General features: G+C 44.1%; 1 protein-coding gene across 3 annotated transcripts; it reads right to left on the bottom strand.

The window, feature by feature from the left end:
- Positions 1–229: 229 nt before the first annotated feature.
- Positions 230–19,450, bottom strand: Mrps31 (mitochondrial ribosomal protein S31). 3 transcript variants are annotated; one of them, XR_003947320.1, is made up of 7 exons: positions 18,315–19,450; positions 14,896–15,183; positions 10,014–10,172; positions 8,449–8,589; positions 5,390–5,552; positions 2,008–2,151; positions 230–718 (listed from the first exon to the last, which is right to left on the bottom strand). XR_003947320.1 is itself a non-coding variant. In NM_020560.2 (7 exons), exons 1-7 carry the CDS (start codon positions 18,431–18,433, stop codon positions 489–491), a joined length of 1,155 nt encoding a protein of 384 aa, NP_065585.1. In that variant the 5' UTR covers positions 18,434–18,559; the 3' UTR covers positions 234–488. The 3 variants fall into 3 exon arrangements, 2 of the variants coding, with proteins under 2 accessions (XP_017168413.1, NP_065585.1); NM_020560.2 differs by having other exon boundaries at positions 234–718; positions 5,479–5,552; positions 18,315–18,559; XM_017312924.2 differs by lacking the exon at positions 14,896–15,183 and having other exon boundaries at positions 5,479–5,552.
- Positions 19,451–20,175: the final 725 nt, after the last annotated feature.

Raw genomic sequence — 20,175 nt, 5'->3', positions numbered from 1 at the left:
GGGCTTGTAGGAGGTCAGCAGTCACTGGGTGCTGCCCCCAGGGGACTGCGAGGCTTCATCTCCAGCTTGCTTCCAGCTGTGAGCTCTTCCTCCCTCGCATGAGTTTGCATCTGGGATGAGGCCTTACCAAAGTTTGTACTATGCTCTACCACATAAGCTTTTTTTTCTTTATAACATTAGCCTTAGTCTGGTATTTTGTTATAGTTAAAACAAGCAAATTACACAAGGATTTTGATGTTAATCAGCTTTACCACTAACAATTATATACCACAAAGAAGCAAAGCCACCTAATGAAAAAAGTTAGAATTGTCTTAGATGTATCCCTAATTCTCAGATACATAATAAGAATGTATTTCGGGTTAAAAGTAATTTCACAGTTATGTTAGTCACATCAGGTACAATGATCAACACAGGAGAATTTTGATAAAATTTCTATTTAGCTTTAATATACATCTTCAAGTTTAAATAAAATTTTTTTCTTTGTGATGTTAAGTGAACGCTATATTATTTTCTTTGAGAATATCTCTTTTTTCATTAAAATAATTTCTAAACCACTCTATGTGCTCGACCTTCTGTTTAACACTCAGATATGGGTTTTTGGAAAGGCCACAGGTCACCAGCTCCATGAACAGACGGATTGGTCCTTGCTTGGGGAAATCCTCCAGGTACTTATCCAAAAATATATGCTCATGGAATTCGGAGCCATCGTCATCTAAACCTGGGAAATAAAATAAAAGAGTAACACGATTGTGAATGGAAAGCCTATGTCGTAAGGTTAGCATTAATGATGCATTACAGCACGGCAGAAGCATAAACTGTGTGATGAGACCTGGTTTGGCCAGCAGTTTAACAAACAGATGTGACTGTGAGCGTCAGTTTCCAGGCACAACGTGAGGACTGAGGGAACGCCTCCCAGGGTGCTGTGGACAGTACATGGAAGCGCACCGTGACTTGGACATCTCAGGTCTCTCAAGACAGAAGCTACTGTCATTCACCCATACTGTTAACATCTGAGGAGACTACTAAGAAAGTTATACGATGCCTACTTAAAAGTAAGATAAGGTAGAACCATGAAGAAGATGTTTAAGTAACCCAAGGGAAGAAAACAGGAATGATAAATACAAAAAGGAAAACAGGGCCCAACTACATCCTGACTTCTGTAGACTTCTCATTTTATTCTGTTTTCCAGACAGGAGCTCACAGAGCCCTGCCTGCTCACTGCCTTCTGACACTCCTGTCTCCATATCCCAAATGCCAGGATACAGGTGTGCACTGCCACACCTGGCTCAACAATTACTCTAAATGTAGATGATCCAAATACAGCCTGAGCCATGTACTGTACAGTGGATATAAAAGTGAGGTCCACGATTGGGGAGATGGCTTGCTGCACAAGTCTGATGGCCTGACGTGACTCTCAGAACGAAGATGCAACAGAGCAAACTCTATAATCCCAGTGCAGCCCCTACAGAGATGGGAGGCAAGACAGAAGAACTGCTGGAATCCCCTGGGTCAGCTAGCCTGACACACAGCAGTAAACAAGACAGAACCTGTCTGAAAACATGGTGAAAGGTGAAGACGGACATCCAAGGCTGTCCCCAAGCTTCTGAGTGTGAGCCCTGCTGCTGAGGACGGCTACAGACTTCTGACTCTCCCACCTCTCACTGAGGGATTAAACCTGTGTGCCACCATGCCCAGTCTATGAGGTCCTGGGGGTCCGGCCCAGGCCTTCATGTGTACTAGACAGACACCCTACTGACTGAGCTACACCCCCAAGCCCGATGACACATTTTTGACACCTAATTTTACTACTTTATTTCTATTATCAAATAACTAGAGCTGAATCAAATTCTAGCTGTCTTTAAAACAATTTAAGAGAACGTGCTAGATTTCCTCTCAGCTATCACGGTGTTCTGAGATCCACATAGGCACCTATCTCCCCTGTAAAACGGGATACCTTCCCACATAACCTCTGGGGGGACTGCTCTGAGCTTCTGACATAGCGCTCACCTGCTTCATTGTTGACTGGGAACTCCCACAGCTTCCCCTCCTTGGTCCACTGTATCATCTCCTCAAATCCATTCTCAAAGGGCTGGTCAGCTACCGAGGCTAACTGCTTAGCAAACTCTATCTCCCAGAGAGAAGGTGATGCTTCTGCGGGATTAAAAGAAAAAAATGTAAATTTTTCTTAAAACTGTAATTACTAGCTCGGTGGGTTAAGGTGCTGGCCACCAAGCCCGACTACGCAAGCGTGCATCCCAGCATCCTACACTGTAGAAGAAACAAACTCTTAAAGGTCTCCCCTGACCTCCACACTCAAACCCACGCTCGTGCATACTAACATAAACAAAGTGGATAAAAATGTAGTGAAAATTAATTTTAAAATGTTATGCTCGAAGATGGCTTAGTTGGCCATCATTGGGAGGAGAGGCCCTTGGTCTTGCGAAGATCATATGCCCCAGTACAGGGGAATGCCAGGGCCAGGAAGCAGGAGAGGGTGGGTTGGGGAGCAGGGGTGGGGGAGGGTACAGGGGACTTTCGGGATAGCATTTGAAATGTAAATGAAGAAAATTAAAAAGATGTTATGCTCAACTCTATCTTGATACATATGTTCAAATCTTGATATTCAGAATTCATTTATAATGAAAGGCTACCAAGAGCTAAAATTGCAACGAAAATGAAAGGTAAAGGCAATAATAGTAATAATAATAATGGCAAACCTTAGCTGTAACCTCCCCCCAGCCTGAAGCAGGCTGAGCCAGACCTTGACCTTTTGCCACTTGGGAGATTACCTAGGGTGGAGCCTTCCTCCCTAGATCACTCTATAGTTCAGCCACTGCTGCTGTTCTCCTTCAAGATACTGCATACTGCTACCTGCTGGGAGGCCAAAGAGCAATTCCAGAGACTACACCCTATCCTGCACGTCACCTGCAGCTCGTCACCTGCAGCTCCTTCCAGGCTCTAAGGATGAATTGGCGGGAATCCCCGCCCCCCCCCCAACCGCCCTTTATAAACGCATTTGCCATTAAACATTTGAGCTTTGATCAGGAAACTTAGCTCCATTCGGTCTCTCGACCGCCTAGTTTCCCCTCTCTTTTCAGCCTTGCTTGCCTCCCATGTGTACCCCGTTTCTTGTGAGCCGCAGCCTGGCTTCCAACACTTAGTTTTTACTAACATCATGCCAGGTTATTATTACCACCTGTATTGAAAAAGGAAAAGAATGGGCAGTTTAAGAATGGTCTTGTGAATTTGATGTTTTGGTTTTGATTTGTTTTTGGAACAGAGCCTGTCTGTAGAAGTGTAGGTCCTCCTGCCTTAGTCTCCTGAGGGAATTACTGGTGTGCCAGGCTGAGTGTGTGTAAAATATGTGGTTTTGATTTTAAATTAGTTACCAGCGATGGCAATGGCGACACTATCTGTGGCCCTAACACTTCAGAGCTGGGGTCAGGAGAAGCAGGAGTCTCCTCAGTTACAGAGGGGATGAAGCCACATTGGAGTACATGAAAAGCTGTTAGAACCATTCCCCTACAAACATTTAAAAGAAAAAAATCAGTAATAATAATGACAGAGATGGTCACGGTGGTAAAGGTTTGTAAGCACAGCACTGAGGAGACAGGTGCCAGGGCATGTGCGAACACCTCGGCCAGCAGACGGTCAGTTAGTGGGAGGCAAGAACAAAGTCTGATCTCACACGACACAGTGGCTGGGGTTGGTCCAGAGTGACCTCAAGTTAGCAGTTTATTTCAGGCATATTTAAGGGCAGCACAAACTGGAAAAGTTTTCTGGAGATAACGTAATCCGGTGACAACAACAGAGCTTAAGACATGACTACATCAAGATTCTTTGCTGTAAAGTACATGTGACAATTCTCTAAGGGCTGACAACATCAGATGTCTTCCATTAAGATAGGTTCCATAGATTGGCTGGAAAGTCAAGCACATGGTAGGGTCTGGGAGAGGAGCTGGGGTGCTGTAGCCATACAGAGCACAAATATGACCAGGCTATTACCCACCTCCACGCCCAGCCTTCACTACAGAAACGAGGTTGTATATCCATCCCTCTCTCTGAAAAGTCAGCCCAGTGTGTTTAACAGACCTGGTTTCCCTGGTGCTTATCTGTGAGCACAAGAACCTCTGTGCCTCCTACAGAGGCAGGAAGATCAGAGTTCAAGGTCATTCTTGACTACCGAGAACCTGAGCTATAGGAGACCACGTTGAGAGAAATAAAACAAAAATACTAATGGGTATTGAGCATTTAGTCTGTGAAAAAGTTTTAAGAACACATTAATACATTTACCCATTAACCCCACGAGTAGGGCAATCCCATGGTGGCTGTGTACCACCATCTTACATGCTTTAGACAATTATCTACTTTTGAAACATAAACCATCTTTCATGAATGAGTCACATCACATGTAATACTCATTAAAGGGGAAAATATCTACCAGGGGGCTACTACAGTCTTAAACATATACTAGCCAAACACAAGAGCACCCAATTTCATAACAGAAAGACCGTTAGTTAGATCTTAACCACAGACTGACCCTGACACAGAGATGGTGTGCGATTTCGATGCTCTACTCTCCCCAGTAGAGAAAGAAACTAAATGAAGAAACTCTGGAGTTCAGCATCCCAAGTCAAGTGGGCCTCTAAGATACCTACAGGGCATCCCACCCACACACGGAAGAGCACACATTCTCAACAGCAGGTTCTTCAAAATACCTCATGTTTCTGTCCTAAATTGTATCAGGACACAAAGCAAATCTCAAAAAATATGGGAAAACTGGAATGACATCCTTCATTCTATCTGACCACAGATAATGAAGACACACATATAAAAACACAGGACATACTGAAGCCAGTCCAGAGAAATAGAGAACTAAGTACCTATACAAAAAGTCTTGAGTCTCTAACAACTTAATGATGTACCCAAAGGCACTGGAAAACCAACACCATCCCAAAAACAGATGGGAAGAGATAATCAAAATCAGAGCTGATGTTAATATTTCAGAAACGAACAAAAACAATATAAAGAATCAACGAGATGAAGAGTTAGCCTTTCAGAAGACTGACAAGCAGCCAATGAACCAGAAGGAAAAGAGAGTATTTAATTTCATAAATACATGTGTGCTCTCTCCTACTCTGGGCAGTTAGCTGCTTGCTTACAAGCAGGCACCATAGGTTAGTGACCTTTATGAAGAGCAGTGAGCTATACTGCAATGGCCAGTGAGGAACTCTTTCTGACCAAGAGCGGCAGGCAATCCGTAGATTGCTCGTCTGGCTGTACTGATCCCCCAGGGTCCCACAGAACGCGGGAAGCACGACCCAAATCAGCAGTTTTATTCATAAGCAGATCTAGGACAATGACAGGAAGAAATGTAAAATGCAAATACCCAGCTGTTATACAGCCAAGACAGCAGGACCTTTTCTGAACGACAGACGACTTCTCTACTTGGAAAAGGCTGTTCTTGTCTTAACAAACCTGGTTCAGGTGGTTCATCAGCAAACGCCTTATCAGCAAAAATTGAAAGTCTTTTCCCCTTGAATAAATATTTCCTAAGATAAAAACATTTAAAAAACACATCTTAGTATATTTGTAAAATGTTAACAAAAACTGTTTAAGGCAAAAATATGTATGAGACAATCAATTAAAGATAATCATGCTGACCACATCAGACATTTTAAGCTGCACTGCCATGATTTCGGGACTTGGGAGTAGAAAAAGAATATCTGCTCTTACATTTTTGCTTTATAACACAACAAACCAGCTAAGTTTAATTTTCAAAATATACAACTGAAAGTTCTAGAAAACTCAGTGTTGTAGGAGGTTATAAAAATATGCAAGAACAGAAGCCGGTAAGGCCAACACTTGTGACTGAGAACAGAAAACAGTGAAAAGTTTAATTATGATTTATAATGCTAGAAGACAGATAAAAGGTTGCACTTTATGAAGCAATCAACCTGCAGTTTAACGCCTGTTCAGTCCCGTTAGGGAGAACCTGGCTACCTTTGTTACTTCCCTCCGTCTCCCTCTAACACACCACATGGGAAGCCTCTGCCCCTCTCTTACTTTTTAAAAAAAAAAGATTTATTTATTTATTTATTAATTATATGTAAGTACACTGTAGCTGTCTTCAGACGCACCAGAAGAGGGCGTCAGATCTCATTACGGGTGGTTGTGAGCCACCATGTGGTTGCTGGGATTTGAACTTCGGACCTTTGGAAGAGCAGTCGGGTGCTCTTACCCACTGAGCCATCTCACCAGGCCCCCTCTCTTACTTTTTAAAGTTTCTTTTGTGCTGTATTTTCTGAGCCAGAGCACCCATGGAGGCCTGAATGGGAATGGTCCCCATCAGCTGCTGTATTTTAACACTTGATGCCCAGCTGGTGGCGCTGTTTGGGAAAGTGGTGTAGCCTTCCTAGAGGACGTGTATCACTGGGGGCTGGCAATGGCTTGGCCCCAGTTTCAGTTCCTTCTCTAGGTTTGGTGTTTTGTCATTCAAGTTGTGACCCCTCAGCTTCCTGCTCCAGCTGCCATAACTCTGCCCCATCTTGATGGAGCTAATAAGCCCAAACAAATATGGATAAGTTGTCTTATTAGCAAATTCAAGGAACTACAATTTAACACTTTAAGGTAATATCGGAACTTTAACTATAATCATTAAAACCTCTGTGCATTTTGTGTTTTCTTAGACAGAGTCTTACTATATAGACCAGGCCAGTGTCAACTCAAGAGCCAACTGCTTAAACCTCCCAAGTCCTGGGATTACAGGTTTGCAGCACTGGGCTGGTCTTACTGTTTTAGGGACAGTCTCACAATAGCCTTGGCTGAACTGGAACTCACTGTAAAGTTCAGAGTGGCCTGAAAGTCATGGTGTTCCTCCTGCCTCAGCCTCCTCTGTGCTAAATTGCAGGTGTGAGCCACCATGCCTGGCCTTTTTACCCAGTTATTCTCTGAAGGTATGAGAGAAGGAACCATAACTATACATGCAAAGGGCACATAGATGTTCAGGGTTAGCAACATCCAGAACAAAAGATAATGAATGCTTCTTAAAACCTCAGTTGTTCAGAATTTCCATAGCACAGCTTATTCTCAATGAAAGGATCATTATTCAGTATGGGTAAAGTGAGTCAAAACTCAGGCTGGCTCATGGTACTGATAAACGTAGCACTGCTGAACCCAAAAATCCCTCTCCAGGAAACGCACAGTAAGTTCCACTTCAGCCTGGGTTTACCTCTTCACCCAGTCCTGCAAACTGCATTGTTGTGGGCACAGAGGGCCTTACACTCACAGAGAAGCACCAAGAGACGCAGGAATGCTAGTCACACAGGGTGTCTCCTCAGTGCAGGGCATGAAATCAAATGCCCACATTCCACATGGAGAGCTGAGAGCAGATTTGTTAATGGCTTGGTGACCTATTTGCTCTCTGTAGAAGCTGACATCAGCTACCTTTTGCTATAGGGACAGACCTCACCCAAATCCCCAGAATGATTATCCCAGACTCTTTCCTCCCTAGAGCATTACCCATCCTTAGGGCAGACGTCACATGTACTTCATGGCCTGCTAACCTCTGCTGTGGGTCAGAAGCCACACTAGATTCTAGGATTTGTAGCTATAAACACACCCTTGTGGTCACATGTACTTTGTAACTGAGTTTCCATATAGTCACACTTTAAGCTTTATTGTGCACCTGGAATTAGACTGATTGTTGCCTGGAAACCTTTTCCCAAATTGTCCTGTGTTTTCCATATGTAACTATGAGCTGCCTGGCATCAGTTCCCGAAGTCTGATCCAGGCTTAGTCTGCACCAGGTTTTCCTTTTTACCTCTTTGCAGATCACTGCCTGCAGTGGTACCTGCAGGGAACCCCCCACGCACTAATATGCATCCCTATAAGATAACTTATTGAGTGATGAGATTCAGGTGCAATTTCAGAGAAGATACCCCTGCTGTCTTGTTTTATGCCAACTGGATCCAAGCTAGAGTCATTTTGGGAAAGGAACCTAAACTGAGAAAATGCCCTAGCCTGATTGGCTGGTGGGCAAAGCTCGGTGCATTTTGTGGGAGGGCCCAGTTCACTGTGGCTGTGCTGCCCCTGGGCAAGTGGTCCTGAGCTGAGTAACAGAGCAAACTGAGCAAGGCAGGGGGAGCAAGCCAGTGAGCAGCGTTCCTCCATGGTGTCTGCTTCAGTTCTTGCCTCCAGGTTCCTGCTCTGAGTTCTTGCCCTGACTTCCCTCAGTGACTCTGTAACCTGGAAGGGTAGGATGAAATAAACCCTTACCTCCTTCCCCAAGTTGCTTTTGGTCATGGTGTTTTATCACAGCAATAGAAACCATAACTAGGTATCCACAGTGATCATGGATCTATCATTAATAATATGCAGAATAAATTACGATTAAAATAAAAATGAAAACAAACAAACAAACCCCAGCAGATGACAAAGCCTGAATACCTTTTTCTGAAATCAGTTGGCTTCTCCTGCTTAAGAGAACTGTCCATGTCTTCGTCAAACTGAATCTGGTGCTGTGGCCTTGTACTAGCTCTCCCGGAGGGAGACTTGGCAATTTTCATATTTGATATTATGTGAGTGAAGCTGAAATAACAAGGTCAGGAGTTAGGGATCTTAGCGGCACTGGAGCTGCAATGAGAGCACAAAGCTTTGTGAGTGCGTAAAGTCACATGCTCACACTCATATCACGGAGGCAGTCAGAGGCACGGCTCCAACTTCTTAAGTATATTCTTTATTTATTACATGTAAGTAAGTACACTGTAGCTGTCCTCAGACACTCCAGAAGAGGGAGTCAGATCTCATTACAGGTGGTTGTGAGCCACCATGTGGTTGCTGGGATTTGAACTTCGGACCTTCGGAAAAGCAGTCGGGTGCTCTTACCCACTGAGCCATCTCACCAGCCCCTTAAGTATATTCTTAAGAAATCTTCATTTGAAAGATGAAGATGTTAGTTATGAAAATTATTGATATCCACAGAAACTGACAGGAAAATACAAGCAAGTATACTTGTACCCACAACCTACATTGCCAGTTACATTGAAATTGAAAATGAGCTCTATTTGCTGTCATATAGAATGCGACATGTGACAGCGGGGTGGAATTTGCTCTTTGATCCTCTCTGTGCTCCTGGGACCAGGAGATTCAGATTGTCCTCCCGAGTGAAGCACTACAGCCACTCTCCATGTCCTCAGGGCAGCAAGCAGGGAACGTGGCAGAGATTCACCAGGAGATGAAGAGGTCACATACATGGGACTGGAGAAATGGCTCAGTGGTTAGGAACACTTGCTGCTTTCTAAGGAGACCTGGGTTCTTCGGTCCCAGCACCCACACAGCTACTCAAACCTCTACAACTCTAGTTCCAGGGGGTACAATGCCCTCTTCTGCCTCTGCAGATTCCTGCATGCACACCGTGCAGATGCATACACTTACACACAAACATCTAAAATAGTTTCTTAAAGGAAAAGAGTATGATGAAAAGCTCAGCTCAAACCTAAGAAAAAAGGAGACATCACACTGTGAGCAAACCCAGCAGACTAATTGAGAAAGATGAATTTTCGCAGAGAAACCATCTTACTCAATTACTTACTTTACTTTTCTTTTTAAATAACAGGACTGACTTTGTCATTTTTCTCTCAGCGGTAAAAAAATCTCTGTAACTTCCTAAAAGAAAAGCTAAGCCATTCACTTTGCTCAAACAGGAGCTGGAGAGATGGCTGTTATGGGGTGGATGTTGTAAACGTTATTGTTATGTGGGGTGCACATGTGTGTAGGCACAAGCATGATCCCGCATGTATGTGAGGTCAGCAGACGGCTCGTGGAGTGAGTTCTCTCCTTCAGTCCTGAGGGCTTGGAGGTAAGCGGTCATCAGGCTTGGCAGCAAGCACCTTTTCCTTCTGTGCCATCTCGTTGGCCCACGAGGGGATTTTATGTAAAACAAACGCTGAGCCATTCGCCTGCCCAAGTGAAACGGCCCCCAAGCAACACTGCTGCCCTTCTGACCCACTGACCTGATCCTGCGCTTCTCTCTGTCCTTCTGAGCCCTCAACTCCTCCTCGTGTTGCTGCAGCTGCCTGAGCAGCTCTGACTTGGTTGTCTGCTTGTCAAAAGGTAGGGAATCTGCAACAGCCGACGCTGCAGCCACCAACTCAGGACTCAGGAACTCATTCCTGAAAAAGAAAACGAAGGAGAAGCAGCGCTGGTTAGCACATCACTAGTGTAGTGAAAGGAGAAGCAGCGCTGGTTAGCACAGCATTAGTACAGTGAAAGGAGAAGCAGCGCTGGTTAGCACAGCACTAGTGCAGTGAAAGGAGAAGCAGCGCTGGTTAGCACAGCACTAGTGCAGTGAAAGGAGAAGAAGCACTGGTTAGCACATCACTAGTGTAGTGAAAGGAGAAGCAGCGCTGGTTAGCACAGCACTAGTATAGTGAAAGGAGAAGCAGCGCTGGTTAGCACAGCACTAGTGTAGTGAAAGGAGAAGCAGCGCTGGTTAGCACAGCACTAGTGCAGTGAAAGGAGAAGCAGCGCTGGTTAGCACAGCACTAGTGCAGTGAAAGGAGAAGCAGCGCTGGTTAGCACAGCACTAGTGCAGTGAAAGGAGAAGCAGCGCTGGTTAGCACAGCACTAGTGCAGTGAAAGGAGAAGCAGCGCTGGTTAGCACAGCACTAGTGCAGTGAAAAGAGAAGCAGCGCTGGTTAGCACAGCACTAGTGCAGTGAAAGGAGAAGCAGCGCTGGTTAGCACAGCACTAGTGTAGTGAAAGGAGAAGCAGCGCTGGTTAGCACAGCACTAGTATAGTGAAAGGAGAAGCAGCGCTGGTTAGCACAGCACTAGTGCAGTGAAAGGAGAAGCAGCGCTGGTTAGCACAGCACTAGTGCAGTGAAAGGAGAAGCAGCGCTGGTTAGCACAGCACTAGTGTAGTGAAAGGAGAAGCAGCACTGGTTAGCACAGCACTAGTGCAGTGAAAGGAGAAGCAGCGCTGGTTAGCACAGCACTAGTGTAGTGAAGAGAAGCAGCACTGGTTAGCACAGCACTAGTGTAGTGAAAGGAGAAGCAGCGCTGGTTAGCACAGCACTAGTGCAGTGAAAGGAGAAGCAGCGCTGGTTAGCACAGCACTAGTGTAGTGAAAGGAGAACCGACGTGGGGAGGAAAACCCACGCAAAGAGCATTCAGTTTCCAACAAAAGCAAGAGTTTTCAAATAGTCAACCCTGTTTTCTTGGTGGCTTTGTTGTTTGTTTGTGTTTTGAACAGGGTCTCAGTAGGCTGGCCTACAATGTACAATCCCTCAGCCACAGAACTGCTAGGATTATATATCCATTATACACACTACACATATAAATAACCCCTTGCTTTAGACACTGATAATATATAAACTGCAGAACAGTAGACTCTAAGTTCATACATACCTGCTGATACACACCCATGGCAGCCAGGCATGGTGTTTCACACTATAACCTCTGTACTCAGAAGGTTAAGTCTAAGGCAAGAGGCCCACAAGTTCAGGGCTAGCCCAGGCCACGCAGGGAGAGCCTGTCTCAGGAAAAGAACTGAGAGCTATGGAGATGCTTCAGTCAGTGAAATAAGTGCTCGCCACTCCTCTGAGAACCTGAGTTCCAGCCCAGCACACAGGAAAACCTCGGTGTGGACCAGCTCGCTCACTCCGCATTGGGAAGTGCTTGCCCAAGAGCTCTATAGTCAGACTTGGACCTTCAGGTACATGTCCTTTTCATTTGTTTGTTTGTTTAAAAAGCAGTTTCTGTGCTTTTAAAAATGAAGCAAACACATATACCTCAATGTGAACTGATGGCATCAGCCAACCTAACTCCAATGCTAAGTCATTAAAAAACAAAACACAACAACAAAACCCCCCACAACTTCCCTCTCCTTACATTCTCTTGAGACACTTGTCCCTGGTCCCCAGCAGCTAGTTGGTAAAAATGCCAGAGCAACCAATCAGCTCATGTAGATATTTCTGCTTCTAGTACCAGCTAAGGTCTGAGCTGACAGCCAACATCAACCTATGAGTGGGTCTGAGGGCACTGAGTGAACTTCAGATGACTTAAGAGACTTTCCCGGCCTCAGACATCACGCAGCCGAAACTAGTCTTCTCTGCTGGCTTGCACTCTGTGAGTCTGAAATGGTTATTTTGTGAGGGTGTTTTAGGGTAGTCTGTAATGCAGCCATCATAGCCGTATTAGTGAACTCTGACATACACAGGGAGGGAAGGAGGGAAGTTCGGTCATGTACAGAGCAACTGTTACAGAGCATCCTGAGGCAAGTAGAATGAATAAGTCAAATGTGAGAGATGGAAGAAAGGAGGGAGGAAGGGAGAGACCTGGTCAGGTGTTTGGGCTACAAAGTGATTGCAAGGCTAACATGGGTAACTATGAGAGAGTGAGATACTCTCAAAATAAAAAGTCAAGTGCCAGGGGGTGAATAAAATTATTACAAGAGGCTTTTCTTCAAACTCAGGACACGTGCACCCCATTCTCCAATCCTCTGGGACCAGCCTCAGAAGGTTCCCAGATGCATCTTTCAGACACCAACCACATTGATAGTACCCGGCCCAATCCTTCTAACTCCAGGCCCTTTAGAGTAGAGAAGTTGTTAAGCACGCTGCCCATGCCTACCATGCAGGAGGCAGACACAGGAGGCAGGAGATTAAACTTACCTACAGTTACAAAGTAAGTTTGAGGCCAGTGTGGGCTACTTGAGACATTTTCTCAAAAAGTCCCTCTAAATTATTAAAATCAAAACAATTATAATTTATTATTTTTTAATGCAGAAAAGTAGAGGCCAGGGAGATGGTTCAGAAGGCAAAAGCTCTTGATGCCCTGATTTTGGATTTCTGAACCCACGAAAAGGCTGGATGTGACTATGTACACCAGCAATCCCAGCATTCCCAGGGCCAGGGAGAGGAGACAGGAGACCTGGCTAAAGCTTCGAAGGCCAGTAACTAGCACAGAGGCAGAGATCAGGGAGACCCTACCTCAGAAACACGGTGGAACTAGAGAACCAACCCCAAAGCCAATTGTCCCCTGACCTCCACGTTCTTGGGGAGGCAGAGCATACCTTGAATTAATTCTTATATACACACACAGTAAAATAAAATTTAGAAAATTAAGTAGAAAAGTAGAGCAAAAAAACCCTTAAAGGACTTATGAAGCAATCTACATTTCATGCTTGCCTTCTTCCTATCTGACTGGTAAACAATTTTGAAAATTCCTTATTGTAGGAGTATCCTGGTGAACTCTAAAACAATATGGCTGCTGCCCCTGCTCTTGGTTGCTCCGCAGAACTGGATGGTGAGACCTTGCCGCTACCCAGCTGGGTCTCAGCTGTGACACTGGGAGACGGAGCAGTATTGACTAGGAGGCCGGGTGGTACTGACGATGCGCTCACAGCAGTGGGAGGCTGTGCAGGTTACTGAGGGATGGGTAACCAGCAGTATTACCAGGCTGTGAACCTGTAGGCTATGATAATAGCCACCAGAGGTGCCACTGGGATGTAAACAACTGCTCTCTGATAGGATTTAAGGCCTCATCCTGGTGCTGTAACTCTAGCCAAGGACCCATGCTGGACAGCTCATACCTAAGGTTAAATTCAGTACCATTATTTTGCTAATATGGACAGCACATCAAACCGCCTTCTAAATTTGCATCTTTACAGCCATAGATTAATGCAGTTTTCAAACCTCATTAGAGAGGTTTCTTTATGAAAGGAGGGAGGTTAGCACAAAAGCAACTGGTCAAAGTGCAGAGAAAGCATCGGTGGAGTGAGCCAAGTGGACATCTCTATCACCACCCTCTGCAAAGAAAGCTCGGGGCCACTGGACGGTGGGTGAAGAGACTGTGAAGAGCAGAGGGTGGAAAGGACCAGAGTCAAACCGGCATCCTTGGGACAAGAAAGGACCACTGCCCTCATCACCTCACAACAGCTGTGGACACCTGCACACAATCAAGGTCGCCAGCATCCCAGCACAGAGGGCTCGTGGGCCTCTGTGAGAAGCTACTGACAGCTGCCGGCTGCTGGAGGAGGGCGGTCACTTGTCTCAAGGGTGTCATCCTTGGTACACTGACCATGCTCCAGTGGAATGCCTCACACCCAAGAGTATATGGGCCACATAAACTGGACTCCATGGGTTATTTTAAAAGCAGGGTGTGAGCTTAAGAGGGGATGGGGAGATACGGATGGATCTAGGAGGAGTTAGGGAGAGGATCAGGAGACAAATCCACTGTACTCATATACGAAATTCTCAAAGACTCAATAAAAATATCTCATTAAAGTGACCTTACTGAACCTTTCCAATGGTTTCTCTCATTTCAGTCATTTAAATTATTTCAATTGCACATTGACAGTGACAAGTCAAACACATCTAGATTTTTAAAAAGTCTTTCTCTCTTACCTGTTGCTATTTTTGAGACAGTTCCCTATGTAGCCCAAGCCGGGCTAACACTCACGACTGCAGGATTCAACCTGAGTTTGGGATTACAGATATGTGTGCCAAAATGTAGTCCATGATAAGAACTTATATAGGTATGTATTTTTGATTTTTTTTTTTAATTAATTGTTTTTCTGAAATAAGGTCTCCTATGTAACCTGGACTGGCCTGAAATTCACAATACTCTGTTCAGAAACAGAAGTGAATTCCCAAGTGCTGGGATTAGAGGAATATGCCACCATGTCTTTTGTGTCCCTTGAATATATAAACACACCCCCCCACCCCAAATACACATATTTAACATAACTCTAGAGACCCTCTACTTCTGCTGCTGCTTTATTTCCTCAGTGTCTCTTGAGTACTATAACTTAACAGATTGTTTACTATAAGAAAAGGCTTATTGGAGGACCATGGATTAGTCTCAAAGAACATTCAAATTGGAATTCATTTACCTCTTCTTTGGAGGGTCTTCCGGAGCTTTCTGAAGCCTGTCAACGGTAGCCTCCAGACTGGCAGAAGGTTTTCTGCCACGTGGCTTTGGTGTTTTCACATTTGCTGTGCTCAGGTCAACTTTCATGTCCTTAATAATGTCCAGCAGGTCTTTTTTCAAAGTCTCCTTTCCCCTGCCTTGGCTCTCTGCTGCCTTCTGGGAAATTTCATTGGCTGGAACAGACTGGTCAACTTTCTTGCTACAGATTGATCTGCTAGTGCAAAAATGTCTTTGGATATTATTTTCTGTCCTGAAATGACACATTAAGGAAGAACAGAAAAATATAATTCAAAAATAATAAAGTAGTAACGGAAAAACCTGCTTCTACATGTAAAAGGATTTCATGTAAACCCTCTCCATTTCCTTTTGTTTCCCACTATTATTAACAACCATAATGGAAGCCATTCATCAGGTATTAGCACATACTTTGGACCTCGTTTGGACAATCGTTGTGTGCAATTTTTCACACCCATGTCAACTCCAAAGGTCAGCATTATCCTCCCCTTACAGATAAGGAAACAGAAAACCACAGGAGTAACCATGCCGGGTGTAGAGACTTTCCTGGGGCTAAGATAAAACACCAAGACTAAAAGCAATAAATGGAAGGAGGAAGTGATTTGTACTTAAGATTTCAGAGGGAGAACAGCCATCAGACAAAAAGAAGCAGGCTTGCCAGCAGGTGCAGAAAACTGAGCAATGGCATCCTCAAATGCAGGACAAGGCGGAGAGAGCAAACTGGAAGTGGCACAGGTCTTTAATCTCTCTAAGCCCACCCCAGTGACATACTCCTCCCCAAACAGTGCAGCAACTGGGACCAAGTCTTCAAATATTTGGGCCTCAGAAGGCGATTCTCATTCTAAACCACTATACTCCACCCTCGGGCCCTGCAGGCTCATGACCGTATCACAATGCAAAGTATATTCAGTCCAATTTTTAAAGTTCCCTTAGTCTTTCACTCAGGTGTCCACATTGTTTAAAAGTCCAAAGTCTCTCTGAGAATCTTTGGTGAAGATTGAGACTCTTTGAGAATATTTGGTGACCAAAGGTGTCATAATAAAAATCAAGTCAAATCATATCCATTCTAGGCCTAGATAAGATTGTATGGAGGCTAGAAGCTTCCGGGACTAGGCTCAGGTTAGCAGATGGAGGCAGAAGCATCCAAGATGACAATTACATCAGCGAATAAAAAATACTTTTACACTCCATCTTCTTCATTACCTGGCTTTTCAACTATAGTTGCTTCCAACATCCTGTTTCATGGCTCAATTGGTTTATCATGTGGTATGGTGAGCAGTCAGACTGTGGCCCAGTAAACAGTTTCTACCTTTAGGATGCTAATGGCTACAGTACTGTTTCTTAGTCTTTAAAACACACAGAAATTACCTATCCTACTTGCTAAAATGTAGATTCTTTGGTCCCACAACATAATTCTGACTTAGCACCTTCAAGAAGGAACTAAAAATTTTACATTTTAAACAAGTTCCCAAGTGATGCTGGCACCACTAGTTAGAAGACTTCTTTTGAATAGCTATGCTACTTAATCCTTATGATTTTACAAAAATACATTCTCATTTTATAAAAAAAAGAAGCTGATGCTCTAAAGGCCGTAGGACTTCTGACCTGCTGCAGCGCACAGGCAATGGGTTCACGAGTTTTCACATTTGGAATGGAGTGGGGGAATTTGCATTTTAACTAAAACCCAAGATAACTCAGTTGCAATTTGTTCTCTGGATTACATATTATTAATAGTGTATTATTATTAGTATAGTAAATTAATAATGTGTTATTAATATGTATCAAATTGTCAAAGTTAGCAATTGGCATCCCCAGGCTTGGAACACTTTAATGCAAAAAAAATTTTCCCAAACTCTGAAACTATATAATTTGCTTATGAAAATGCCAGAGTTAGCCGGGCGTGGTGGCACACGCTTTTAATCCCAGCACTTGGGAAGCAGAGGCAGGCGGATTTCTGAGTTCGAGGCCAGCCTGGTCTACAGAGCGCGTTCCAGGACAGCCAGGACTACACAGAGAAACCCTGTCTCGAAAAACCAAAAAAAAAAAAAAAAAAAAAAAAAAAAAAAGAAAAGAAAATGCCGGAGTGAAAAATAAGTTACAAAGGGAAGTACTGTCATGACCAATACACAGAACTCTTGAGATATCAATATGATACAATTCAAACAGTTATTATTTCTGAAAGTTAATGTTGAAGGTACCTTGACATAGGAAAATCAGAAGAACAAGTCACACATATTAATTTTATTTAGCACAACGTTTCCTTTCAAGAGTGCTCTGACACTACACACACACACACACAAAACCTGTATTACAGGAAAACCATGAATGTTCCCTAGCATAAAGTAATAAAACTATTATCCTAAATGCTCATATGAGCTTTTTTTTTCTTTGAGAATACCTCATGAGCTTCCACTAATTTTGAAGCCCTGAATTCAAATCCCCAACATCACCAAAAGCACCACATGGCTTCCCTCAGAGACTGACTTCACATTTTTCACCCTGCAGTGTAGGATCCTACAATAAAAATTCATCTTGCAAGTTTAAAATGCTAAGACATTTTAGAATCTTTCTGAAACATCTTTCTCCTTCTGTCAGTTCTCTAGAGCAATCAGCAGAAATAGTCACTCCTTTTGACCACTCCGTTACTTCATTATAGGTCACATCCTGTTCACTTTATTTTGTGCAGACTCCTTCACGGAGTTGATCCTTTCCATCTCCACTGCTATCTTGCTTCAGCACTGAGATAGGCGTTGAGGACAGGCGTGCCCAGAAAGAATACCATGAACCTCTTACAACTTCGAGATGTCTCTATTTGCTCTCCTCTAGTTATCTGTTGAGAGAATGAACTCTGTGCTTACCCATGCTATCTTCACTCTACTTGAATCACCTCCTCAATGGAAGTATACTACTGTCCAGAATGGTAGGACTGTTTTATTCGGAGCTCAACATCGGTAGCTGACATAAACGCACTTTAAATAATGCAGTAGGGAATAAAGGAGGGAAGCATTAACGAGGCTATAAAAATTCTTGGGAAGCATAGAAGATGAAAGAAAACGACCTCTCTTTTCGAGTCCGTACAAAGAGAAGTAACAGCAAGCAGGATGAGGGATAGATTTGCAGCAGAAAGACCGCGGGACAAGAAACAAGACTTGTTGTTATGGCTGTTTGCCACACTCATCACGGCATCGGACAAGCTGCCTTGTCCTTCTACGATTTCTTTCTACCCACACTTCGAACAACCGCTTCCAAGAGCCTACGCTTACAGTATCCAACCCCGGGGGCTGGAAAAAAATGTCGCTGCAAGGCAAGTAGAGGGCAAGCGAGCCCTGGAAGCCCGGCGCGGCCAATAGCTCTGGGCCACCTTACCTCACAGCTCCGGACTGAGCCGCGGGTAGCACAGCCACCGAGACGTCCCGGTTTCCACAGGACAAAGGGAGGCCCGAGAAAGGGCGAGGGCGTAGAAATGCCGGGATTCTGTGGAGCATCGTGTAAATACAAACTCAAACCAGAGCACAGCCGGAAGCACAAGCGCCAAGAAGTGCACAGCTGAACTGGTTCGTCCCTCTGCCAAAAATGTCCTCCGAGATGTTTTCCAGCCTGCACTGTTCCGCTCCTTTTGGATTCCGGTAGGAAACGGAGACCAATCATTATGTTCCTGGGTCTTTGGCTGGCTCGATCCTGCTGCTTCCTTTTTGGATGGAGTGGATATCGAGGTTCCATAAAGATGCAGACCGGAGAAAGTGAACAGGATGAACAACTGAGCTGACTGGAGCCGTAGAGAACTAACAGAACTCCCTGTCCTGCCCTTCCGTGAGTGACGGGGCGAGTCCGCAGCGGTTGTCTCTGTGACAGTTGCTCCTGGTCAAGGTCTGGGGCTAGGTGTTCCTCACCTCTTTTCCGATGAATTAAAAGGAAACAATCCCACGGATTTGCAAAATAAGCAAGATAATTTGAGTCAAGCGATAGTGCAAATTAAAGATGGACTTGCTGTCAATATTGATGGATGCACATGAGGGAAATTGCTAAGGGATCGTGGTTGTTGCTGGAGCCTTCTTTTATGGGGACTGTGGATGAGAACTCCTGGAAAGAAGTTGTGACTGCAGAGACTGATCGGCTGATTAGAACCGTAGTACTTTAGAGAGATTGGAATGTTGCAGGTCTAGAAATTAATTTAATTATCTTATTTTGGGCTGGTTCTAGCACCTCCCCAACCCGGACAACCAGTCCTTGCCACCTCTGTTGGAACTAACCCTTTGAATCTTAGGCCTATAGACCTATTAGAAAAGCTTCCCCAACTTGCTGTATCTACTCCTCTGATATACCCACCGATGTACTTTAACCTTGATTTATAATTTACCTTGTTCTGTAAAACTATAAAAATTTAATGAAACTACTTCCATGTTTGAATGTGGGAACTTGGGTTAATCAAGATCTGTGTATCTGAGCCACAGTCTCTCAAAATGGCTCCAGAATAAAATATCTCTCATTCCATTTAGGATAAGAGTACCAGGGTTTCTGTTTGTTTGTTTTTAACATGGACAATTATAGCGCCACGATATGGGGATCCAAGACAGATCCGGTTCACCTGATGAATCTCTGAATGGAAACTGAGTACCTGCATGGACCCATTGAATTCAGACCAGCTAGTGTTATTTTCTCAGGGATTTTTTTTTTTTTTTGCAACGGTACAGACAATTTTATTACAACTCTTTTCAAGCTTCAAAATGCATTTATCACTGAGGTTAGATCTAATATATAATATACTATATTAATTACAAGGCAGAAGGCATTTATAATCAAATATATTGCATTTCTCTGTACTGGCCAAATATATCTTTGTAAGAACAGGAGCAACAACACACAGTAGTTTATAACTCCAAGTATATTCCTCCAATATCAGAAACATTAAATTAAAACTTATTTTATGCCATTTTCCTCCAACATAAAGATGCATCAAAGCTATCTTCTACATGTCTTAGTGTTGACACTGATAGAACCTAGTGGGGAAACCCCCACTCAATTCCAGATTCAGCGGGCACCCAAAGAATCATGAATAGACCACCCTGATGTAGTTACATGAGGTAGTTTAATGACGGAGCTCCGGACCAACATGCAGCCTACACAGGAGATAATGGATGTCGGCCATGAGGTTCAGAAGCTAGGGGTTTTTATGGGGTAAGGGGCTTAGGGGTGTGGAATTCAGCATAGCAACACACTATTGGCTTAT

This window comes from Mus musculus, chromosome 8 (genome assembly GCF_000001635.26).
Source record: "Mus musculus strain C57BL/6J chromosome 8, GRCm38.p6 C57BL/6J".
In the NCBI taxonomy this organism is placed as follows: Eukaryota; Metazoa; Chordata; class Mammalia; order Rodentia; family Muridae; genus Mus; species Mus musculus.
This window is presented reverse-complemented; position numbering and strand designations above follow the sequence as displayed.

Coding starts and splice junctions, on each gene's coding strand:
- Mrps31 (NM_020560.2), bottom strand. CDS start 18,433: ATGCTCCACAGAATCCCGGCATTTCTACGCCCTCGCCCTTTCTCGGGC. Junction 15,184..18,314: donor GCTCAGTCCGGAGCTGTGAG/GTAAGGTGGCCC, acceptor GTGTCATTTCAG/GACAGAAAATAATATCCAAA. Junction 8,590..10,013: donor AGAGAGAAGCGCAGGATCAG/GTCAGTGGGTCA, acceptor TTGTTATTTCAG/CTTCACTCACATAATATCAA.